This window comes from Mixophyes fleayi, chromosome 1 (genome assembly GCF_038048845.1).
Source record: "Mixophyes fleayi isolate aMixFle1 chromosome 1, aMixFle1.hap1, whole genome shotgun sequence".
Lineage (NCBI taxonomy): Eukaryota > Metazoa > Chordata > Amphibia > Anura > Limnodynastidae > Mixophyes > Mixophyes fleayi.
This window is the reverse complement of record NC_134402.1, coordinates 430425118-430451581: the sequence shown is the minus strand read 5'-3', so window position 1 is coordinate 430451581 and position 26464 is coordinate 430425118. Positions and strand designations below refer to the sequence as shown.

General features: G+C 43.1%; 1 protein-coding gene across 3 annotated transcripts in view; it reads right to left on the bottom strand.

The window, feature by feature from the left end:
- Positions 1 to 238: 238 nt before the first annotated feature.
- The window catches only part of FYB1 (FYN binding protein 1), a 158643-nt gene continuing 132417 nt past the window's right edge, over positions 239 to 26464 (bottom strand). Inside the window, exons 11-18 of one of the 3 annotated variants that reach the window (XM_075184189.1) lie at positions 24856 to 24999; positions 20294 to 20313; positions 18774 to 18837; positions 13653 to 13737; positions 12716 to 12878; positions 11732 to 11765; positions 2395 to 2429; positions 239 to 1102 (exon numbers count right to left, since the gene is read on the bottom strand). In XM_075184189.1, coding sequence (XP_075040290.1) covers positions 1080 to 1102; positions 2395 to 2429; positions 11732 to 11765; positions 12716 to 12878; positions 13653 to 13737; positions 18774 to 18837; positions 20294 to 20313; positions 24856 to 24999 — 568 coding nt within the window. In that variant the 3' untranslated portion in view covers positions 239 to 1079. Of the gene's footprint in view, positions 1103 to 2394; positions 2430 to 11731; positions 11766 to 12715; positions 12879 to 13652; positions 13738 to 18773; positions 18838 to 20293; positions 20314 to 24855; positions 25000 to 26464 lie in introns of those variants that run through there. The other 2 variants (XM_075184194.1, XM_075184201.1) reach the window with 2 other exon arrangements.

Below are 26464 nucleotides of genomic sequence, written 5' to 3'. Positions count from 1 at the left end.
GAAACAAGATTGGGTATTAACAGACAGACACAAGCTTATCACCCCTCACACAATTCTTCATGAGCAAAAAACTATTCCTTAGGAGAAATACTGCATGTAACATTTTATACAGTATATAGAGAACTGATCACACTCTCCCTATATCGTTATGATCTTGAACGTGCACCATCGCTGTGCATTCAAACAGTCCATTTAGCGGTCATTCATAGTTTTTGAACATTCTTCATTAATACTCAGAAACAGATCAAATATTGTGTTTATTCAGAACTTAAAAGCTCAACACATATATACAATGCATGACAAACTCTTATACCCTCTGAATCTTTTTTTTTTTTTACATACATTAATCGCCATTGAATAAAAGATCTATTTTGTTCTTGCAAAAATTAAAAAGTAAGTGAAAAATAGCAAATGACTTAAGTTTAGTATTTAAATTAATCTCAGGATATTCCACTTAAAGCATTAACTACACTCTAACACAGACGTATATGTTTTGCTATGTCAATGTGACCTCTTAACTTAGAAAAATAAAGACAAGCAGTACTAATGTCTGCAACAGCCTCATTGGTTTGTAGTAGCTTAAATGAAAGAATCGGGTCTACTCCAAGCTGACTTAATAGCCTCTTATAACAAACTGTTACATACAATTTTGATATGAAGGTCAAATTTTTTGGGGGTACTTTATTTTTCCTAGAATATTGACTACAATTGGTCTCAGGCCAACATTGTTGGACACCGCCTATGTTTTCTTCAGTTATATCCCACTAAAATATCACAAAAAAAACTTTTTTCCATTAAATATTAATTTACCAGCTTGATAAGGAAAGTTTTTGACTTTTGCTCTGACCATAACTCTGAAAATTTCTGCTGAAAGTGGCAGTAATGTAATTGTGTTTTCTAAAAACAAATTGCATATCAATAAGTTGTTATAAAAAGTATTTTGCTTAAAAAGTGGCAAACTTTTTTACAATGTTCATATTTACAACAATGTATTATTGGGTGTAGCATCCCTTTTCCTGGATGTGGATATGTAGAGAATGTAGTATTGTAGAAAGTTGCTGATGTGTAGCCAGGTATATTCAGTCATTATCATAAATACAATCTGTAAATAGAAAGAACATATATTATTAAGATAACCATTTCGTAGTAGCTTGCCATAGCATGCATGTTTTTATTAGAAGGTATATGACAGTTTAGTAAACGTTCACATTTCTGAATACTGAAGCTTTAGTGTCCTATACAGGGGAAAAATAACCTATCAGTAACCAGGAAAACTTTGTGACCAGGAGAATTTTATTAATTGGATGGGGGCGATAACAATGGACAATAATGTTGGCCACACACAGGTCATTCCTGTCCTAAAATGCTGCTAAAATAAAGCAGTGTTCTTAGCAGGAACATTGGGGTTTTTCCCCCTGCAAAAACTAAGATATGTTGTATCTTCATGTTTTCAGGATTTCTGTCTGTAGAAACAGGTGGGATAATTACTGACACAGCCAAACTGGTTAACTCACCTGTGCATGATTAAGGAAATGCTGAAAACATGAACTGTTGGTAGCTCTTGAGGACTTAGGGCCTGATTCACTAAGGATCTTAACTTGAGAAACTTCTTATTTCAGTCTCCTGGACAAAACCATGTTACAATGCAAGGGGTGCAAATTAGTATTCTGTTTTGTACATAAGTTAAATACTGCCTGTTTTTTCATGTAGCACACAAATATCAACTTTAAATGTCAGTGTACAAATAAGCTATCAAGTAATTGTGTGCTACATGAAAAAACAGTCAGTATTTAACTTATGTGCAAAACAAAATCCTAATTTTCATTGTAACATGGTTTTGTTCAGGAGACTGAAATAAGAAGTTTCTCAAGTTAAGATCCTTAATGAATCAGGCCCTTAGTTTGGACACCTCTGGTTTAGAGCAAAACCTTGCCTCTATGTATGGGTGAATAAAGAGTAAGCGGTGGGCATCGGGGAGCTGTTTTTGCTTTCTTATAGGTGCCATTTAACTTGACTCTTCAGATAGCAGCATGCCCACGCCAGCCCAAGATGCCAACAAGCTCCCGGTCCAATCTGAACATCACCCATCTCTACTAATGGTACTTCCTTCTGAATAACAATCTGCTGGCAAGACAAGTGCAAGTAGGACATAATGCCTTTGTTCTTCGTCATTGATGCTTGCCACCACAGTATTCCTGCCATGGTCTCTTAATATTTATATCCTGTATATACATTCGGTGGTCTTGATTATTTAATTAAGTATCTAACAGTATTATTACAACAGTAATAATTAAGGTCATTTTTCTTTGTGTTGTAGTATATTTTTATTATTCCAACGAGTTTGTGACAACATTTTTGCATCAAAGTAAGGGTGGTAGAACACAATATACATACCTCCTCCTCCAACATCATCATAGATTTCTCCATCGCTGCAATAAAAATAAAACATATGTAATGTTTTCTTCTCAAAATCAATGACAAAAATGGCATAGGCCAGGCTTGGCTAACTTGTGGCACTGCAGGAGTTGTGAAACTACAAGTCCCAGCATATCCTTCCAGCAATAAGCTGGTATATATTGGCAAAGCATGCTGGGGCTTGTAGTTTCACAACACCTGGCATGCCACAGGTTAGCCAAGCCTGGCATAGGATGTGTATAAAACTCTATGCTGTTTCTTATTCAATAAATGTAGTGTATGGAAGCCGATGTGAGCGCTACAGAAAACACAGGCGATGTGAGCACTACAGAGAACACAGGCGATGTGAGCGCTACAGAGAACACAGGCGATGTGAGCACTACAGAGAACACAGGCGATGTGAGTGCTACAGAGAACACAGGCGATGTGAGCGCTACAGAGAACACAGGCGATGTGAGCGCTACAGAGAACACAGCCGATGTGAGCGCTACAGAGAACACAGGAGATGTGAGCGCTACAGAGAACACAGGCGATGTGAGCGCTACAGAGAACACAGCCAATGTGAGCGCTACAGAGAACACAGGCGATGTGAGTGCTACAGAGAACACAGGCGATGTGAGCGCTACAGAGAACACAGGCGATGTGAGCGCTACAGAGAACACAGGCAATGTGAGCGCTACAGAGAACACAGCCGATGTGAGCGCTACAGAGAACACAGGCGATGTGAGCGCTACAGAGAACACAGCCGATGTGAGCGCTACAGAGAACACAGCCGATGTGAGCGCTACAGAGAACACAGCCGATGTGAGCGCTACAGAGAACACAGGCGATGTGAGCACTACAGAGATCACAGCCGATGTGAGCGCTACAGAGAACACAGGCGATGTGAGCGCTACAGAGAACACAGGCAATGTGAGCGCTACAGAGAACACAGGCGATGTGAGCGCTACAGAGAACACAGGCAATGTGAGCGCTACAGAGAACACAGCCGATGTGAGCGCTACAGAGAACACAGGCGATGTGAGCGCTACAGAGAACACAGCCGATGTGAGCGCTACAGAGAACACAGCCGATGTGAGCGCTACTGTCACCGTGAGTGCCTCTACACTGGTGCGAGGTTCTCCATTTTTTCTACCTACACCTGTGTGGAATCGTGGCCGCTCGCTATCCTGCCATCTACGCATGCGCAGGACCCGCTATTAACTTCACCTGTGTGCAGCTTTCTCATACTACAGCTTCCACGCTGCTCTCCTGCTCAACTCAGCGGCGGTTCCCATACCGCTACAACGCTATCACCCTGCTGATCGTGTCACAGCTTCCACGCTGCTTCCCTGCTCAACTCAGCGGTGGTTCCCATACCGCTACAACGCTTCACCTCTCAGCTGATTCCGGATCTACACAACTGGGTATGCTCTACTAACTATTGACTATTACCTATTTTGCTCACATACCAGTTGCATCCATTGTTGTTTGTTGCGCAGGGTACAGGTACCCATATAGACTGTGTTTCCGCATTGCTTCAGTTAGGACAAGCTTTCACTCAAGCTCAATATCTCCTCACGCTACTACTTGGCCTCATTGTGCATAATCTGCTGTGTTCAGCTTCTCCCCACTGCAAGGCACCAACTATATACAGACTAATCATTGTGCCTTCCATCCTTGCCTCTCAAGAATTTGCTCTACTCGCGCTGTTCCCATACAGCCACAGTTTGCCTTTCAACTTCACTCTCCTGCATCTGGACAAGTCCTCACTCCTTCACACAGCAGTGGTACAACTTGCTGCACACAGACCACTGACTTCCCTGCTACATACCTGCACCTGGACAAGTCCTCCCATCACAGCGGTGGTACAACTTGCTACTCGCAGACCACTGACTTTCCTATTACCTACCTACACCTGGACCCGTTTCCTCACCATAGCGGTGGTACAACTTGCTGCACGCAGACCACCGACTACCCTGCTACCTACCTGTACCAATTCTATTCTTCCCATCAGAGCAGTGGTACAACTTGCTGTATGCAGACCACTGACTCCTCCTCTACCTACCATCCCCGATCCACGTCCACTCCTCGTGTCTACATTATCTTCAGTCTCCAGTTTACAGCTCCAAGTCGTTGATTTCCTCAGACAATCTCTACTCTCCTGCTGTTGTGTCGCTCCAATCATTCACCTGCCTGCTTTGAGGTGCGTGCCATATCCCCGCCTCTCCAGCAGAGTTCCATCTGGTGAAACTCGGGTAGCAACTCCTAGTGCCCGTGAGAGTAAGATCAGGCCATGACAGACCCAGGATTGGAACCAACAACTAAGGAGATGCTGCAGCATCTGATCACTCGGGTAGAACAACAGGATGCTCGGCAGCAACATCTGTTCCAGTGTTTCCAGACTCTGGCCACCCGAGCTGCTCCCCCACAAAATGTTTCAGCGACTGTTGAACCTCCAGCACCATCTCCTCCCCCAGTGCCATCCCAGGTGTCTACTGCTTCCACGTTACACCTGCCTACCCCCTAAAAATATGACGGAGATCCAAAAACTTGTAGAGGTTTCCTTAATCAATGCTCTCTCCATTTCGAGCTTCAACCTCATCATTTTGCCACTCATCGTGCCAAAGTGGCCTACCTCATTTCCCTGTTTTCCGGACAGGCTCCGGTGTGGGCCTCCCCCTGTGGGAAAGAAATGACCCCTTATTGGAGGATAGCGCACTGTTCATCTTCACCTTTCGAAAAATATTCAACGAACCTGGCCGCGTTGTTTCTGCGGCTTCTAGCATCCTCCGACTTCGCCAAGGATCACGCTCTGTGGCCCAGTACGTTATTCAGTTTCGAATACTTGCCTCTGAACTGCAGTGGAACACCGAGGCCCTGATAGCTGCCTTCTGGCAGGGTCTAGCAGACAAGATCAAGGACGCTCTGACCACACAAGAGTTACCATCATCCTTGGACGACCTAATTTCCCTATGTCATAGGGTAGACATGAGATTCCGTTAGAGGGAGTCTGAAAGAACCAGCACCTCTAAAGGGTTCACTACTCCATCACCTCCAGTTCGTCAGCTCCCTCCTCCAGTGGAACCCATGGAGGTAGGCCGCTCAAAATTAACATCTCAAGAGAGGGATGGACGAATTAAAAATAGACTCTGCATCTATTGTGCTGACCCTTCTCACAGCTTGAACTCATGTCCCAAGAAGTCGGGAAATGCCAGGCCCTAACCTGTTCTGGAGAGGTAAGGTTAGGGGCCCTGGACTCCTCTCTATCTTCTATGGATGTCAAAGTGTGTGCGTTTGATGTGACTATTCTTTTTTCCTCCAAATCCTTTAGTTCCCAAGCACTTCTGGACTCCGGCGCTGCCGGTAACTTCATCTCCAGTGCTCTAGTCAACCAGTGGTCCTTACCAGTGGTCCCCTTAAAAACCGCCATAGCTGTCACCGCTATAGACGGCTCTCATATTGTCAATGGACTTATCACTAACTGTACGTCTCCGTTAATCCTCCAAGTCGGAGTGCTACACCAAGAGAAAATCTCTTTTCTGGTCCTTCCGGTTACTACCAGTCCGATCGTCCTTGGTCTCCCATGGCTTCAGCTTCACTCACCACAAATTGATTGGAATACTCCCCAAGTCACATCATGGGGTCCGAATTGTCATCACAGATGTCTAACCCGAGTGGTTCCACTTAAGATCAATAAATCTTCCTTAACACCTGGCCCTCCGGGCCTTCCTCCACAGTACGCCCCGTTCACTGACGTGTTCGATAAGGCTCGGTCTGAACGTCTGCCACCTCATCGGGCATGGGATTGTCCCATAGACCTGCTACCTGGCAAAAACCCTCCTAGGGGACGGGTATATCCTCTCTCATTACCAGAGACTCAGGCTATGTCTGAATACATCAAGGACAATCTACATCGCGGATTCATCCGTCCTTCCAGCTCTCCCGCTGGAGCGGGGTTCTTTTTCGTTAAAAAGAAAGATGGTACCTTAAGACCTTGCATTGACTATTGGGGGCTCAATGCCATTACCGTTAAAAACCGAAACCCGATTCCACTTATCACCGAACTCTTCGACCGTATAAAGGGTGCCCGGATATTCACCAAACTTGATCTCCGTGGCGCTTACAACCTAATCCGGATCAAGTCAGGTGACGAATGGAAGACAGCGTTTAATACCAGGGATGGCCATTACGAATATCTGGTGATGCTTTTTGGACTGTGTAATGCCCCTGCTGTCTTTCAAGGATTCGTGAACGAGATCTTCCGGGACCTATTATACGTATGCGTTGTAGTCTATCTGGACGACATTTTAATCTTCTCTCAAGATCTGTCCTCCCACCATCAACATGTGGCAGAGGTCCTCTCCAGGCTACGGAGGAACCTACTATTCTGCAAATTAGAGAAATGCTCCTTCGACTTATCCCAAATTCCATTCTTGGGATACATCGTATCCGGAGTAGGACTGGAGATGGACCCGGATAAAGTTAATGCCGTTCTACTTTGGCCCCAGCCAACTACTCTCAGGGCTATACAACGCTTCCTAGGCTTTGCCAATTATTATAGACGTTTTATTTTGAATTTCTCAGCTATTGCTTCTCCTATTGTGGCCCTGACCAAGAAGGGCCCCAATACTAAACACTGGTCCTCTAAGGCCCTTCAAGCTTTCCAAAGCCTTAAAGAAGCATTTTCTACCGCCCCTGTTCTTCGGCAGCCTGACGTAAACCTTCCCTTCTTTCTCGACGTGGACGCCTCCAATGTCGGACTAGGAGCTATTCTCTCCCAAAGATCTGAGCAACAGAAGTTCCATCCTTGTGCCTTCTACTCCCGGGACCTGCTACCCGCGGAGAAGAACTACACCATCGGTGACAAAGAACTGTTGGCAATAAAAGTCGCATTGGAGGAGTGGAGATATTTACTGGAGGGGGCTCATTATCCTGTAACCATCTTCACCGACCACAAAAATCTCCTCTACTTAAAGACAGCCCAGTGTCTAAACCCTCGACAGGCGAGGTGGTCACTTTTCTTTTCTCGCTTCGAACTCATTATAACGTTCAAACCTGCTACAAAGAACAGGAAAGCAGATGCTTTGGCCCGGGCATTTGCTCCTCCTTCTGACATCTTGGATTCTTCCGATCACCCTATACTGGATCCCAAATGTGTGACTTTGGCCACTTCATCCACCAATGTGCTACCATTTGGGAGAACTCTTGTTCCTCCATCTCTACACAAGAGAATATTGTCATGGTACCATTCTTCACGGTTCTCTGGACATTCTGGTGAACGAAAGACTTTTGAGATCCTTTCCCGGAGTTATTGGTGGCCTTCTATCAGAAAGGATGTCAGAGAGTTCGTGGCCGCTTGCGAGATCTGCTCTCAATTTTAGTCTTCCTGCAGAACACCAGCGGGATTGCTCCAACCACTACCTATCCCTACTAAACCTTGGACCCATATAAGCATGGACTTTGTCACCGAACTTCCTCTTAGCAAGAGATGTAATACCATCTGGGTAGTGGTGGATAGATTCTCCAAGATGGTTCACTTCGTTCCTCTAACCGGATTACCATCTTCTTCTACCTTGGCTCACCATTTTATTAAGGAAATCTTTCAGATTCACGGCTGTCCGTCCGAGATTGTGTCCGATAGAGGGGTACAGTTCGTCTCCAGATTCTGGCGAGCCCTTTGCAAGACCTTGGGTATCCGACTGTCTCTATCATCGTCTTACCATTCCCAATCAAACGGCCAGACCGAAAGGGTCAATCAAGATCTCGAGACCTTCATAAGAATCTTTTCCTCAGCCAATCAAGATAATTGGGTAGAATTACTCCCGTGGGCTGAGTTTGCCCACAATAACATGTACCATGAGTCTTCAACAAAAACTCCTTTTTTCGTGGTTTACGGTCACCATCCGTCTCTCCCAGAGTTTCCTGCCCTCCCTTCCACCCAAGTCTCTGCGGTGGAGAGACTCTGTCAAAACTTTAAAACCATCTGGACTCAGGTGAGATCATCCCTGAGGAAAGCATCAGCCAGATACAAATTCTTCGCAGATAAAAAGAGACGAGCCATTCCACCACTCAAGCTTGGAGACCGTGTATGGCTTTCTACTAAAAATATCCGCTTGAAGGTTCCGTCCATGAAGTTTGCGCCACGCTTCATCGGTCCATACAAGATCACTCAAGTCATAAATCCAGTATGCTTCAAGCTACTATTACCAAAGAACCTCCGGATCTCCAATGCCTTCCATGTCTCCCTGCTCAAACCTCTTGTGATCAATCGCTTTTCTGCTCCTCCTTCTGTACCTAAACCAGTACAGATTCACCAAGAAGAGGAGTTCGAGATCTCTCAGATCCTGGATGCTAAAATTTCGCGAGGATCTCTCCGATTCCTCGTTCATTGGAAGGGCTTTGGTCCAGAGGAACGCTCCTGGATTCGTGCTGATGACCTCAACGCTCCAGCCCTGCTTAAAAAATTCTATCTAAAATTTCCGGGCAAACCCGGTTCCAAGTGTTCTGTTTCCACCTTTAAAAGGGGGGGTACTGTCACTCACTGGACCGTGAGTGCCTCTACCCTGGTGCGAGGTTCTCCATCTTTTCTACCTACACCTGTGTGGAATCGTGGCCGCTCGCTATCCTGCCATCTACGCATGCGCAGGACCCGCTATTAACTTCACCTGTCCATGGAGGTGATTGACAGATCAATCACCTCACCCTATTTGAGGCACCTGCAACCCTAGGTAGGGGCCTGATCTTGAAGTCTCATTCCCAGTGAACTTCTATAGGTGTGTGCAGATTCCAAACTGCTTCCAGCTTTACTCGTTTGTACAGTTTCCAAACTGTGTGCAGCTTTCTCATACTACAGCTTCCACGCTGCTCTCCTGCTCAACTCAGCGGCGGTTCCCATACCGCTACAATGCTATCACCCTGCTGATCGTGTCACAGCTTCCACGCTCAACTCAGCGGCGGTTCCCATACCGCTACAACGCTATCACCCTGCTGATCGTGTCACAGCTTCCACGCTGCTTCCCTGCTCAACTCAGCGGTGGTTCCCATACCGCTACAACGCTTCACCTCTCAGCTGATTCCGGATCTACACAACTGGGTATCCTCTACTAACTATTGACTATTACCTATTTTGCTCACATACCAGTTGCATCCATTGTTGTTTGTTGCGCAGGGTACAGGTACCCATATAGACTGGGTTTCCGCATTGCTTCAGTTAGGACTAGCTGTCACTCAAGCTCGATATCTCCTCACGCTACTACTTGGCGTCATTGTGCATAATCTGCTGTGTTCAGCTTCTCCCCACTGCAAGGCACCAACTATATACAGACTATTCATTGTGCCTTCCATCCTTGCCTCTCAAGACATTGCTCTACTCGCGCTGTTCCCATACAGCCACAGTTTGCCTTTCAACTTCACTCTCCTGCATCTGGACAAGTCCTCACTCCTTCACACAGCAGTGGTACAACTTGCTGCACGCAGACCACTGACTTCCCTGCTACATACCTGCACCTGGACAAGTCCTCCCATCACAGCGGTGGTACAACTTGCTACTCGCAGACCACTGACTTTCCTATTACCTACCTACACCTGGACCCGTTTCCTCACCATAGCGGTGGTACAACTTGCTGCACGCAGACCACCGACTACCCTGCTACCTACCTGCACCAATTCTATTCTTCCCATCAGAGCAGTGGTACAACTTGCTGAACGCAGACCACTGACTCCTCCTCTACCTACCATCACCGATCCACGTCCACTCCTTGTGTCTACATTATCTTCAGTCTCCAGTTTACAGCTCCAAGTCGTTGATTTCCTCAGACAATCTCTACTCTCCTGCTGTTGTGTCGCTCCAATCATTCACCTGCCTGCTTTGAGGTGCGTGCCATATCCCCGCCTCTCCAGCAGAGTTCCATCTGGTGAAACTCGGGTAGCAACTCCTAGTGCCCGTGACAGCTACAGAGAACACAGCCGATGTGATCGCTACAGAGAACACAGCCGATGTGAGCGCTACAGAGAACACAGGCGATGTGAGCGCTACAGAGAACACAGGAGATGTGAGCGCTACAGAGAACACAGGCGATGTGAGTGCTACAGAGAACACAGCCGATGTGAGCGCTACAGAGAACACAGGCGATGTGAGCGCTACAGAGAACACAGCCGATGTGAGCGCTACAGAGAACAGAGCCGATGTGAGCGCTACAGAGAACACAGGAGATGTGAGCGCTACAGAGAACACAGGCGATGTGAGCGCTACAGAGAACACAGCCGATGTGAGCGCTACAGAGAACACAGGAGATGTGAGCGCTACAGAGAACACAGGCGATGTGAGCGCTACAGAGAACACAGCCAATGTGAGCGCTACAGAGAACACAGGCGATGTGAGCGCTACAGAGAACACAGCCGATGTGAGCGCTACAGAGAACACAGCCGATGTGAGCGCTACAGAAAACACAGGAGATGTGAGCGCTACAGAGAACACAGGCGATGTGAGCGCTACTGAGAACACAGCCGATGTGAGCGCTACAGAGAACACAGGCGATGTGAGCGCTACAGAGAACACAGCCGATGTGAGCGCTACAGAGAACACAGCCGATGTGAGTGCTATAGAGAACACAGCCGATGTGAGCGCTACAGAGAACACAGCTGATGTGAGCGCTACAGAGAACACAGCCGATGTGAGCGCTACAGAGAACACAGGCGATGTGAGCGCTACAGAGAACACAGGCGATGTGAGCGCTACAGAGAACACAGCCGATGTGAGCGCTACAGAGAACACAGGCGATGTGAGAGCTACAGAGAACACAGGAGATGTGAGCGCTACAGAGAACACAGGCGATGTGAGCGCTACAGAGAACACAGCCGATGTGAGCGCTACAGAGAACACAGGCGATGTGAGCGCTACAGAGAACACAGGAGATGTGAGCGCTACAGAGAACACAGCCGATGTGAGCGCTACAGAGAACACAGCCGATGTGAGCGCTACAGAGAACACAGGAGATGTGAGCGCTACAGAGAACACAGGCGATGTGAGCGCTACAGAGAACACAGCCGATGTGAGCGCTACAGAGAACACATGCGATGTGAGCGCTACAGAGAACACAGCCGATGTGAGCGCTACAGAGAACACAGGCGATGTGAGCGCTACAGAGAACACAGGAGATGTGAGCGCTACAGAGAACACAGCCGATGTGAGCGCTACAGAGAACACAGCCGATGTGAGCGCTACAGAGAACACAGGCGATGACGAACTGAAACACACATTTAGCTTGGTGGTCTTCATGAAGCGTTCCCTTACAAAAAAGACTTTGATAAAAAAAATAATTAAGCGAAAACTTACGTATCAATTAGGTTGTTTCTTAAAACGTAACCATCTGCAAAAGAGATATTTGAATTATAATGAATATTTATAATGATATTAAATCACATTCCTGATAAATGTATAAAACCAACAGTCAGTTGCTTAGGTCTGTGATATCAAACCCCGCTGGAAACTCTCAGCTTGATACATTTACCCCCAGGACTTTTTAAAAAACGTTTCTGAATAAAGACTTTTTCGAAAAACAAGGTTTCAGAATGTGTAAATGATTCAATTATTATTATTACTATTATTTTGAGCAAGAGATGTGGGTTAACAACGCTGACACACGGGCGGTTCAATGTATTCATTACTCACAATGCCACAGCGCAGAAGGGTTTTTAGAGTAGGGCTGATAACCTGTAGGCGTGGGACTAGTCTGGGAGCCGTGTATAATGGTAAGCGGGATCTCTCTCTGCTAACTTCTCCATAATAGTGTTAATATGCCCAGGCGGCTAGTGCTGGGATTAAATTGTATAAGGGGGCAGAAGGGTGGCTCAGTGGTTAGCACTTCTGCCTTACAGCACTGGGGTTATGAGTTCAATTAATGACCATGGCCTTATCTGTGAGGAGTTTGTATGTTATCCAGTGTTTGTGTGGGTTTCCTCCGGGTGCTCCGGTTTCCTCACACACTCCAAAAACATACTGGTAGGTTAATTGGCTGCTAACAAATTGACCCTAGTCTGTCTGTATTTGTGTGTGTTAGGGAATTTAGACTGTAAGCTCCAATGGGGCAGGGACTGATGTCAGTTCTCTGTACAGCGCTGCGGAATTAGTGGCGCTGTATAAATAAATGGTAATAATATTAATAATAAAGGGTGGTAATTCTGTCATATTTTATGAATTATTTATTGACAGCAGCAGCCCTATTTAAGTTGTTAACTCACAAATTTCAACATCACAACACAATACTTTGTTAGCAATACAGACGAATGAAACACATGACCTGTGTACATTTGTACTTACACTTTCCCTCACTGTTTTTACACAGAAGTATAGTATCGTTTGTGTTCTGTATTAAATCCAATGTTTCTCCCGGCTTTAGAGCTAAGTCTTTTGAGCCCCACTTCTTTGTCGTCAGGTTGTGTTTTACCTGAACCAATGAAAGCGTTCTAATTTCACCTGTGTACTGTGGAATCAAAAATATTATAGATTAATACAACAAACTTCAGAACAAATACAACGTTTTTCAGAAACTGCTGTTGTGATTACTATCTGATGAGAAAATACATTGGAAAAAATAAATAAATAAATAAATGTGCCTTAAATGGAAAATAATTTCTGATTAGAGCAAATCATGTTGGTTGTTAAATTATTTTATTTGCTCTTACAATATATAGTACCCAGCTCCCAGGCAGTAATGGCAGAAGAATGGACAATTACTACTAGGATTTCTGACTATTGCATTGTTTCTCCACCTGCTGCCTCTAGACCCCCAGGCTGGAGGACTGAAACATTTTTTCTACACGGTTCAAATCGAGAGGTGGTCCTCAGTTTTACAGATACCAAATGGAAGGTGGACCAATCCTAGCGCCAGCAATGTCTGAAGACATCCCTTTTAGCAAATTTGTATTTTTTTTGTTTCTGTTTTTTTTGCCCAGTAGTGGGTGGTTTTATAAATGCTAAAAATAAATGAAATTCCTTTGTAATCTTGGACACTGATAATGTCAAAGGGCACTTTTATCATTATGTAAAACATATAGGGATAAAGGTATCAATCCTTCTAAACAAGGAAAATTGGAGGTGTTGCCCATAGCAGCCAATCAGATTCTAGCTGTCATTTATCTATTATGTTCTAGAGAATAGATAGCTAGGATCTGATTGGTTGCTATGAGCAACACCTCCAATTTTTAGAAAGTTTGATACACCTAACCCGTAATCTTATATAAATGAAATATTTTACCTTGAATTTTTTCCTAAATTCTTTCTCTTCTTTCTCAAGTCTTTTCAGAGTCTTATAGTCTGACGATTTCCCGAGAGTGTTAGAGCTTGTAGAGGTAAAGAAAAATTTACATTTGTCATTATCCTCCGCACCAGTAATCAGTTATAAAACACACGCATTTAAATGGCAACTAATACAAAATGACAAGTCCTGATACCATGAAAGGAGTTTTGGTGTTAACATTATATTCAACATTATCTTCTACCTCACTACAAGCTACAAGCCCTTTTCTTTAGTATACTTACTGATAGGAAGTCTGGTGTGCAAGGGAAAAAGGCATCCTTATAATCAAATCTTTTTATAATATTAAAAACTATCCTCAGTCCTCTTAAGATTCTGAAACGTTCATATATATACAGTAGACCTGAGTCATTAAGGAAAGTAATGCAAAACAGGGAGTAAATGTTCTTCAGTACAAACCATGTTACAATGCAAGGTGTGCAAATTAGTTTATTATTTTGCACATAATTCATAGTTGCCTACTCTCCCGGAATGTCCGGGAGGCTCCTCCCAGACTCCTAGGAGAGAAAGTCAACTTCCTGGATCCTAATAATCTAAGTATTAATGTGGCAGGGGCAGGTCTTAGGACGCAAATCGCGCATCATCGTGGCCCAGTCCCCTGCTACAATTGGTCAGAACGGGTGATTGATGTGTAGGGGGTGGGGCCAGATGACGCAACACACCGAGCCCCACCCCCAACATTCCCACCTCCCCCTGATCTCCCGAAGCCCTCCTTGTGACATAAGTTAAATACTGGCTGTTTTTTCATGTAGCACACAAATACTTGATACTTTTACACTGAAATTTAAAGTTGATCTAGGACATGCCCTATCCCAACTATAAATTTGTCTTCACATTTTACATTTACCTCCCCCTCCAATGCAACATGGTTTTGCCCAGGTGCAAAGTTACTCCTTTAAATGCTTTTCTTTCCTCAATCACTCAGGCCCTATGTGTTTTGTAACTCTATATTAGACTTGCATCTAAATTTATATTCCCAAAATTATAACCCAAAAAATCTGGATCCCCAAACCCCAGCTACTAGTACATCCAATGTAAGGGTTTCCGCTCATTTATCCAGAATCTTGTAGTTGTCTTTGGAATTTACAGTTAAATTAACAAATCAGATTTACAAACAGTATGTGCATGTCTAGTTACCAAACGTCGATAATAAAAAAGACAAGCAGTGTGACCTCATGCCATTAAACTGATATTTCAATGACAGGGCACCGTCATCAAATCTGTATACAGTGTACAAGTTCATGATTAAACATAGCTTTTATAAGCATATCATTGGTGGTTCTGCAGCTGTATTTTACTACTACTACTTATCTATAATGTTTCACTATGCTGCCTATGATATGTAATTAGCATCATCATTATTTACATGGTAATGCTTTCTATAGCCTGTAGGGGGAGCACGTAGAAATGGGGTTAACGAAACATTGAATGCACTGATCGCTCCCTCTAACCATGTCACTCATCCGCAGTAACAGAAGTAAAAAAACTAAGAAAGGATTTAGTCCAAAAAAATACAGAAATTATTTTAGGACACAAGATACATTCTGGCAGAATTAGTGTTTGAAAGCTGAGAGATGCTTGGTACATAATGATCATATAAATGATCAATTATAAAGATAATTGTACTAATAACCCTATTATTATGTATCATGTAAGGTAGGGCAATTATATATATATATATAAAATAGAAATAGAACCCTTTTGCTATTGTAACAAGATTTCATAAAAGTAATTTACTAGTCTTACTAACCTGCCCTGTTGCTGGTGCATGTGATACCGCTAATAAACACAAACCTAAGAGATGTTTAGAACTTGAATCAGCCGCATGTGCCTGCGTCTGACCTCGGCACGCTCTTACTATACATTACCTACGTTCATCTTCTTCAAATCGTAGGCATGTCATTTGCGTGTGGACATGAATTGCATGCTATTGCTTTCACTGGCGTAAGTCCTGTTCTGGCGCATGTGCAGAGCTATTTCGCACAAGATACGGCATGACACGGGACTTATTGTACGTCCGAAGATGAATCAGACCCTCTATGTATAATCATTTTATTGGGTATAATCATTGTTACTATAACCAGTATCTCTAAGTCGAGTACATTGTTCAACATTAACTTCAGAATCTTTAGAGTTTTAGAGTTAGCGCAGGTACACCTTAACCTACATTCATCCTGATCCTGAAACAAAACACTATTTATTTTTTAATCATTCTAACCCCCCCCCCTTTCTGTCGCTCTAAACCTGTGGTTCTTAATCAGGGGTGCGTTCACTTCGGGGCTATGAGACAACATTTCTGGGGTGCGAGTGCTCGCGCTAGATTTATAACAGGACATAGTTTTTAACATCATCATCATCATTTATTTATATAGCGCCACTAATTCCGCAGCGCTGTACAGAGAACTCATTCACATCAGTGCCTGCCCCATTGGAGCTTACAGTCTAAATTCCCTAATATAGACACACACACACACACACTCGCTCACAGACAGACAGAGAGGGAGACAGACAGAGAGGGAAAGACTAGGGTCAATTTTGATAGCAGCCAATTAACCTACCAGTATGTTTTTGGAGTGTGGGAGGAAACCGGAGCACCCGGAGGAAACCACCGCAAACACAGGGAGAACATACACACTTCACACAGATAAAGCCAGATTTGTAGATTATCTAAGTAATCCTTAAACCCGATGTCCAAAATGATGGTGCGAGATGGCAGTGACTTGGGACAATTTCTCATTTGCACAATTGACAAAGACATATTGTATATACTGACACTAATTGCCCTTCACCTACCGATGTGAGATGGGATTTCATCACCTCTGCATATGAAAACAAAGGCCAGAATCTGCCTAAATGGAGTTATGACATGCATGGGGATATTTCTAAGAAAAAGAGCCCACTCCAAGGATATTATTATTATTATTATTATTATTATTAATAAACAACAGCAAAATAGTCATTGAGAGTTGATATTGTGCTTAAATTGTCATTTGAATTTTAATAAACATGTATATAAAAGTATTTTGCAATAAATGTATATTTCCCTGAAACACAATCCTGAACATATTTTTCATAGGGGCATGAGAAAATATTTTGAAAATAAAATGGATGCCAGCAACCAAAAAGTTTAAGACCCACTGATGTAAACTAATTACATGACTGATTCATGAAGATTTCTGCTGTACAAAATGGCTGCTTCACTGAGCCTGTACTCAAGCTGAGATATCCTTAAAACATGACATGCTGTAAATATTCAACAAATCCACATTGCTAATAAAGCATTTGGTCCTGCTGCAGAGTTTTCATAGTTCTACCTATTTTGGATCTCCTGCGATCCCTCGCTTATTTGAAATGCTATTTGAAATTGATCCAGAGGAAGCAACCGCTAATCTGTTTCAATTGTGAAAATCCCTCCAGACCCAATATCGCAGTCCTATTTATTCCCTATATCCATTACTATCCTTCATTTTAATTAACGGTCATATCCCTGGATACACTTTTCCACAAAAAAATTGTCCATCCCTTCAGTTTATTTAATTCCCTCTGTAGAGAAGCTACAAGAATCTTGTTCTGATTTTATTACCCTACAGAGTTTAGTGTCATCTGCAAAAATAGAAACATTACTCTCTAAACCATCACCAAGGTCATTAATAAATATATTAAAAAGGAGTGGCCCCAGCACAGAACCTTGAGGTACTCCACTTAAGACTTTTGACCAATTACAAAATGTTCCATTTATCACAACTCTCTGTTCCCTATTCTCTAACCAGTTTTTGATCCAAGTACAAATGTTGTTTCCTAGACCCAGTTCCATTATTTTGCAAACCAACCTCTTGTATGGCACTGTATCAAAGGCCTTTGCAAAATCTAAGTAGACCACATCTACTGTGCTGCCCTGGTCTATGTTTCCACTAACTTCCTCGTAGAAACTAATTAGATTAGTTTGACATGACCTATCCCTCACAAATCCATGCTGATTCCCACTACGGCCTAGGATATTCTACAGTGTGTCAGGTAACTTCTGTAGGCATAGACAAGTGCTGGGGGGTAGAGAGGAGGTTATACGTACCCCAATTAGGCCAGAAATACTGAGGAAATTATGAGCTGGATTTTGTAACATTTTATAATCTCTCTCCTGGGAAAAAAGATTTTTTTCTCGCAGAGTGCTCCAGAACAAGTGTATACATATTTCAGCTTTCACAAAGCTAGATAAAATTGAGCTTGATTGGGGAAGATAAAGATGGATTCCCCAATCCATAGTCCACCTCAGGTTTTGGGCTGCTGGTCTATAACTGGTGTATAGAAAAGTGTGGCAGTAAAAGCTCTCATATCGGGGGTGTCCAGGTTGTCATATGTTCGGGGGTGTCCAAAACACTGAATAAGTGACATAACGTCAGTAATCCAGTTATTTTAATGCCCCCTCGGGAACCACCTGTCACTTACATGAAGAGGAAGCCACCAGTAGCTTCTTACAGGTGAAGCTGCCGGCCGCTGTTCCTCTATGTCACTGTGGCGCTGGGCTATGATGTCACAAGTAAGCGTCAAACCTCCCAGTCTGGGGAGCCAAGGATGCTGTGCCCATACACCAGGCATGCCATGATCCGCCCCAAGGAAGTGATCTGCCCATCAGATCCGAGCACCAAACTACTGGATCTAGTCCAATTTGACCACCCACATAATAGGAGGGGGGGGGGAGGTCTCCCCCAGGTCTTGCACCAACCCTGGATGTGTCAGACATAGGAGCTAAGAGCTATGGCTGCAGAAATAAATACATAAATATAATAATTCTGGAATTTGGTAACTGTTAGAAGTTGCTTTGTCTCAGATGTCTGTTTATGAGGCGGAGGTATAGAGCTCTGTACGGTTGTTTAGTTAGTGCTTAGATGAGCAGGATTTATTTTATTTATGTCTTCTTTAAACACTGATCTGGGGCCTACCTGGACTATTTCATGTCACTGTTCTGTTGTGTCTTATTTCTGTTACAGTAACTGGCAGTATCTCAGTATGTGGGGTGTTATTCTAAGTCTTGAATGATAAACAAAGCTTTTATATATTTCTTACTTGGTGTCTGGTGGAGGAGGAGGGAAGTCTTCTTTGGAATCCACATCATCATAAACATCACTTTCTGCTCAAGGAAATGAGATAAAGTGTTTATTTCTACACAAATGATTAACAAAAACAGGAATACAATATATAATGCATAATATAATCCTTGCAGATGAATTCATCAGGGACCAGTGACATCACGCATGCCTCTGTGACATCATGCCTTCCTCCATGCCTCTTTGATATCACGCATACCTCTGTGACATCATGCATATCTCTGTGACATCACAAATGCTTCTGTGATTTCACACAAACTCTGTGACATCACACAAACTATGTGACATCATGCCTTTCGCCATGCCTCTTTGATATCAGGTATACCTCTGTGACATCACTGGTTCCTAGTGAATTAATAGGTTGTATTCTCATGAATATTGGTCCAGTCTAAAAAATGGCTGCTTCCACTGTGTAGGTGACATTTACACTGGTGCTCTTTAAGGAAAGTTCAATTAACTCCAGCATAGTGGTCAAAACCATAATTGAATTAATAAGCTACATTCTCAAGAACATTGGGACTGCCCAATAAATGGCAGAACAAAACAAAGCAAAGGAAGTGGTATTGAGCACAGACACCACTGAATCTAGTGAGCAACAACTATTGTATAATTAATTAAAAACATATATACAGTATAAAACTTGAAGGCTGACTCTGCCTTTTCAGAAATGTAAATATAACATTCATAATGTAACAAGTTCCTAATAGAAACCTCCTATTTATACAGGTGGCAATAGTGTAAACCAGTGGTTCCCAAACTGTGCGCCTAGGCTCCCTGGGGTGCCTTGGAGATCTCAAAGGGGTGCCTCGCCCAGGGCCAGTGGCAAGCAAGGCGGGGGACTACTTAGTAATTATTTTGGCTTAGGGGTGCCTTGAAAAAATTTTGGAGACTCTAAGGGGCATATTCAATTAGCTTTTGGATTCGCGGTAATGCGCCGGAACAGCCGCGAAACGTAATACACGGTACCGCAATAACGTGGATTTTCGTTCGCAGCCCATAGGGTTGCGAACGAAAATCCGCGTTAATGCGGTACCGTAATACCCGCAAGAACGCACACTTTTCGCGGCAACGCGCGTTACTGCGAATCCAAAAGCTAATTGAATATGCCCTTAAGGGTGCCTTAAACTAACAATTGTAGTCAGAGCATTGGTGGTCTGAGGTACTTTCTGCGTCTACCACCAACATTAGTGATGAATGCCAGTCTCTCTGTGTCTGTCATCTGACATTGGACACTTCATACTGCCAGCGGGAAATAACTATGAGGGGGGAAATCTTTTCCATGCATTGTGCTTTAACCAAAACTATCTATAGTACTCCATTAGAAATAGGTTATGCCGCATTTGAAAATTTGACACTTTAGAATACAATGATGGGAACGGTCTCATAAAAGACAACTTAAAAGTCTGAAAAGCGCATTAACGGCAATTAGTTATACATGAGTCCTCAAGATTTGTTTAAAGGTCTTCTAATATCACTTACCATGTATAGATGAATGTGACCTGTAAAATATAAACAAATCCTGTATTATAAACTGTAGATTGAGGTGTTCTCAGCAAAATTTGTAAATGATTCTTAATAAATATGTACTATTCTATACAAACACTAATGTTTTCAGGATAAAGTCCTTGTTTCCTACACAGTGGTGATAATTTACAATTAGCGCTGTGACCGTCTCAGTTTAGCTGCGTCTGGATGGTCTGCCCAGCTCACGTTCAGGTGCTCTCCTACTCTATTCTAGAGGCAGAAAACTCTACAGACGCACTGTGCCAAAGTGTAAACACTACATCAAAGTCCACCCTCGTACAACTTTAGTACCACCCCTTTGATCAAATCTCAACCTCACATCTGCCCTGAATTTGGCGGCGCAGACCAGATTTGTGGGAGCAGACAAAAAAAAGGGGGCAGAGTATAGTCAGAAAGTGGGCATTTCTTAGTGGATCCAGTGGGGATTTGGGTGGATCAGAGGCGGGATTTGGGTGGATCAGAGGAGGGGCTGATTTTGTATCAACTTTGCTTGTCTAAATGTTGGAGGTATGTGAGCTCTTGCACTGAGAGACGTTTTGCGCTTGGTCAATGATCTCCAGTGGTTCCGTCACTTTGGCTGAACCGATATATTCAATGCTGCCTATGACTAGAGACCAGAGCCGGATTAATAATAGGGCTAAAGGGGCTACAGTCCAGGGGCCTCGGGCATCTGGGGGGCCTGCCGGCATTCATCGGGTCGGGGGTGTCCCTGCCCCCGGCTCCGACTGTCACCTGTTCAAGTAGAATGGCAGGCAGCTAACAGCAAATATTATGCTGTTAGCTGCCTGCTGTCACTGTAGTACTTACGCGGCGCACAGGAATCTCCTTACTGAGGAGATCTCGTGAGAATGAGACTATGAGTCATAGTAAGGAAATTACAGCGCAAAGAGGAAGCACTACAGGGAGTGGAACAACCGAAGGAGGTAAGCTCATGGGGGGGGGGCCCTCACAGTACCTTTAGCCCGGAGGCCTCACTTCCCTTAATCTGACCCTGCTAGAGACTGGTGACATTGCAGAGACGTGAGACTACAAAGTGTGCCATGTAATACATTATATTACCAACTTTCATGACATGAGGGAAACTAGAACGAGCAGCATTTTAAGAGAAAAAAAAGTTGTAACTAATTGAGGAGGTGATTCCGAAGTCCCAGTTGGTGGCGCTTTCCATCCTGCACCTTTCCATCTCATCCCGCAACAGGTTGCACAACTGCTTGCATGGATTCACTGCCTAAAAGGGGGCGTACACCTATGTATGCGCTCAGATATACATGTTATTAAATTAAGCACACTGCACACCTGAATATTCTACCGCAAGGAAATGACCCTTGTGTGTAATTTACCGCAATTTGCTTCTCTTTCAGTGAAACTTTGATACTGTTATTAACAAATGCAATATATGCCTGTAGCATTTCCTTCTTCTCTATCTGCTCTAACTTGTAGCAAATTGATATAAAACTCACGATTTATACAGATATCTACAGAAGCAACAAATATTTGAGTAATACAATAAAATTGGGGAAAAAGCAGAATCATAAAAATAGTACAGTGTTACTGTCAAATCAAATGTTTCAGGAAAACAGAAAGATGATTTAATATTTTAATTATATATAGACAAGCAGCAGTTAGTAGAATCACAGAGAATTGTCACACTACTATAAGTGGATAATACAAAAAGTTATGAGCAGCTGTTATTATAGATTAGAATTTATAGTAGGTTTATAAAAATTCTAAGTACAATAATACTTTGTACATTACAGGCAGTGCTGAGTCTTCTTGTGCTCCAGGCGAAATGTTAATATCGGTAGCCTTCCTCTTTGCATGTGATGCAAGTATAGAAGTGATTGAATTAATTCAGGTATGAGGGACTATGGTCTTGGATCAAAGCTTGGATGGAAAAGGCACCTGAGACCCATTGCCAGGTGTAAAGCTATACATCATACCTTGCCACATTACAAATTGGCACAATATGTGTGTGCTGCCAAACAGGGGGAAGTGTTGGTTCTCAGATACAAAGGGGCTTCTGGTGATCCAGGCTGGACCCCTTTCCCCCCCCAAGGCAAAACACACAGGTGTCAGGTGTGTATGACACAACATGCACCTGTCTCGCTTCCCTCATCTCCCCATTTGTTGAGAACCTGTGCCCTGTTAGGCCTCCGGAGTTCACCGCTCCAGTTCGCCCATAAGTGAGTCTGACCCCAATTCCAGGTATCCCTAGGCAAGACTCTATATATGCGTCTCTGTACCTGCTTAAATTAGAAATGTTAGAAATAATTAGGGCTTTATGAAGGAGTTTGGTGGTTTGAATAAATAAGTGATTTGTGAATAAAATCTTATATATAAAAATCATTGGTCTGTTTGTCTGTCCAGTTATGCATTCGCAGACCCCTGCACCAACTGGGATGAAACCAATGCAAGGTGGTCCAGTTGGATCCTGGCCAGGTCTTAGGGGGTTTAGGGTCCTGGTTGGTCCTCCCATTGGTGTACGCTGGGCAGAATGTTGACCTGGGGGAGCCTGCACCAATTGGAATGAAACCAACTAAAGGTGGTCCAGTTGGATCCTGTCCAGGTTATAGTGGGGTTAGGGTCCCAATTGGACCTCCCTTTGGTGCATGCTGAATGGAACTTTGACCTGAGAAACCTATTCTGCATTCAGACACCCCTGCACTGATTGGGTTGAAACCAACAACAGGTGGTCCAGTTAGAGCCTGGCCAGATTTTAGGGGGCTTAGGGTCTCAGTTGGACTTCTCATTGGTGTATGCTGGCCAGAACTTTGACCCAGGGAGCCTGTTCTGAGCCTGCATTGGGACACCCCTGCACCGATTGGAATGAAACCAATGTGAGGTGGTCCAGTTGGATCCTGGCCAGATTTAAGGGAGGTTAGGGTCCCGGTCAGACCTCCTGTTGGTGTACACTGGACAGGACTTTGACCCAGGGAGGGTGTTCTGGGCCTTCCACTGGATGGATTTGGATGACATTTAATATAAAAACAAAAACGACACTGGGCAGACACCTAATGGGTGTGTTGGAAGAGCTGCTAAGATGCTAATTATTATTAAGAGGTTACATCCAACTCATTGTTAACTTAATAACTTGAAGATTTAAACCCGGACAACGCCGGGTACTTCAGCTAGTATCTAAATAATATTTTGTTACTTTTTTTTACTGACTCAATCTTTTCATGGTTTGCAGTTCAGCACTTTTTATTCTGAGTTTAGCCTCTATTAGACTAACTTTACATACTTTTTTATTCTCCTCTGTTTGGGTCTGTTCTTATTTATAATATGTTGTTTTATTAGCACTTATGGCAACTATCTTGGATAATCATATCGTCTTGCTTTTCCTTTTCCTTTTATGAACATATTGGACACAAAGTTCTGTTGCATTTAAGAATGCATCTTCCTGCTCTTCACCTATCAATTCCCTCTCTGTCAGACATATACATAAGTGATTTCTCATTAAAGTCAGCCTTCTTTAAATATAAAACCTTTGTTTTGGTAAGCTTCTACTTGATGCCAGATTGGACAAGCACTAATACAAATATGGTTACAATAACAATGATATTTCAGACTGAAAACAGGCAAAACTCCTTTTTCCAACTTACTGATTTTTTTTTTAGCTATTCATTCTGTTCTTATTGCATTTCCATTTTTTTTGCTTTCTAATAGAACAGTATAGACAAATGAAAATCATACTTTCCTACTCTCCTGGTACATTAAGGAGACTCTCCCTCATTCCCATCCACTTACCTAGTGAAGTGAGCGAGGTGGGGGCACGGTTATGTGATTCACTGTGAATCGTGTCATTGTGAATAGAAAGGAGGGGTGATAATGTGAAAGGCATCACCACAACCCACGCACTTCGCACTTGCCACTTAGAACTATCCCAAATGCAACATCATATAATTGCTGTATGCACAGCTCACATATAACATACAGATATAGATTCTGCACAGGGGCTGGTTGGGCTGGGGGGCAGGCGGGCGTCTGCCCCATGGGCCGGTCCCATAGTGGGCTACCTTGGGCTGGGTCACTGGACTAAGTGCATTTTTTACCCTTTATAATGTTCCTAATAGGCTGCTGACCCGAGTATTGCCCCCCAGGCTAAAATGTGTGAGCCAGCCCCTGATTCTTCCCAAAATGTGCCAGCGTCCAGCCCCTGATTCTGCCCTACCAGAATCTACAGCACGCATTGTGAGATAAGGGTACTGTTTAAATGCAAGGGTTTTCCCCACACCCACACGTGATTGTGAACCATGACATATCATCTAATCTAGCACCTACGTTCAAACAAGTCCATTGTTATGTAACAGTACAATCATTCTGTTAGTTTGTTTGTTAGGTATTGATCATTGAATTGAAATGATAAATTGAAGTTAATCTTTGATAGGAAAGCAAATAATTAATGGCAGATTGATTTGCATTGATTGGTAACTGGTAGAGCAGTAATGCCAGTGAATTAGTACTGCACGATTGCTGTTAGCAGAGGTGCTCTCCATGTAAAGGTTTTATCATCTTACAAATTCACAAAGTCACTTTCTTCACTATCTTCATGCTCTCCTTTATCCTGTGCATTTTTCTTTTTCTGTTCAGTCCCTTTTAGCTTCTTAAACAGACCCCACGACGACCATGAGCTGCTCTTCTCTTCCTCCTGTGGTACAGAGCTTTGCAGTGTGTAGAATATAGCGTTCAGTTCAGAAATACAGATTGGAGGTATTATGGTAAAAATGAAGACAATCTTAATATTGTAAATTACACCAGCTTGCTGGTTCTGTGTTTGCCTCCGTCCTCTCCAATCAGCTGTGGGAGGAAAGCCACACCCCCATTTCCCCCTACAGAAGATTGGACGGGTGGGAACTTGAATCCAAATAGTTGGTGAAAGTTATAAACTTTAGCAAATCACCTCTAAATATTCTGTAAACAATTTTAATTTTGTAAGTCTGTAAAAAAAATGTGAAGTGAAAATGAGGGAATAGGGTAGACTGTTGTAGTGTGCTAACCAGCCTAAGGAGCAGGATCAATGTAGCTGTGGAAAACAACAAACATTGTGCATATAAGATATAAGTTAATGAATAAATCATTCTATAGACGTTTCAAGCTTTCCAGATACAAAAGGACTTCTGTCAGGTAACCTCGAATGAAGAAAGGATCTTTGTGTCACAAATGTTTTCAGCTTCTATGCAATAAATCGTTAAATGTTATAAACTATATACAACTTTTGCTGTTCTGCATGACTAAAGGGCCGAGCCTGCTCAGCATAATGTCCAATTTGACCACACATGGGGCCTGATTCATTAAGGATCTTAACTTGAGAAACTTCTTATTTCAGTCTCTTGGACAAAACCATGTTACAATGCAAGGGGTGCAAATTGGTATTCTGTTTTGCACATAAGTTAAATAATTAAAAAATAAAAAATAAAGAATTTAACGTATGTGCAAAACAGAATACTAATTTGCACCCCTTGCATGGTAACATGGTTTTGTCCAGGAGACTGAAATAAGAAATTTCTTAAGTTAAGATCATTAATGAATCAGGCCCATGGTGATTAAAATAGATGAGATCTGGCATCGGTGGGGCAGTCGGGAGATGACTACATGCATCAACTGTTTGGAGCCATCTTCTGCCATCAGTCATACCGCCTGCGAGAGCGCAGAGTGTATGGTCAGCATAAACTCGCCTATTACCATGAAATGGAAAAAAACATGGGGAAATAAACCCATTCCACCAATAAATAGTAGCGCCTATGAGACACAAACATTTTTGAGATACAGTCACTGTTATCTGTGAGCCCCTTATCATTTTACATGGAACTCACTCTAGCAAACATCCAAGCAGTGGTTATAAGTGTCTGAAATCTGAGTTTTGTCCTGAAATACTGAATCCACCGTTTCAAATACATTGTCATATGCAAAAGCTGCAGCAACATAAAATAACTGAATATATTTGACAATCTTCTACGGCTCCAATGGCTTCTAGAGGCCATCAGGACAAATAGGTACTACTGTTTCTTCTAAGTTTGAGTGATCTGGAAATAGTACTTAAGATGCATTAAAACAGGCCACACACATTAAAATCTGATTTTAATAGCCATTTAATCAAATTGTAAGAAAATCAGAACTTGCGTGGCT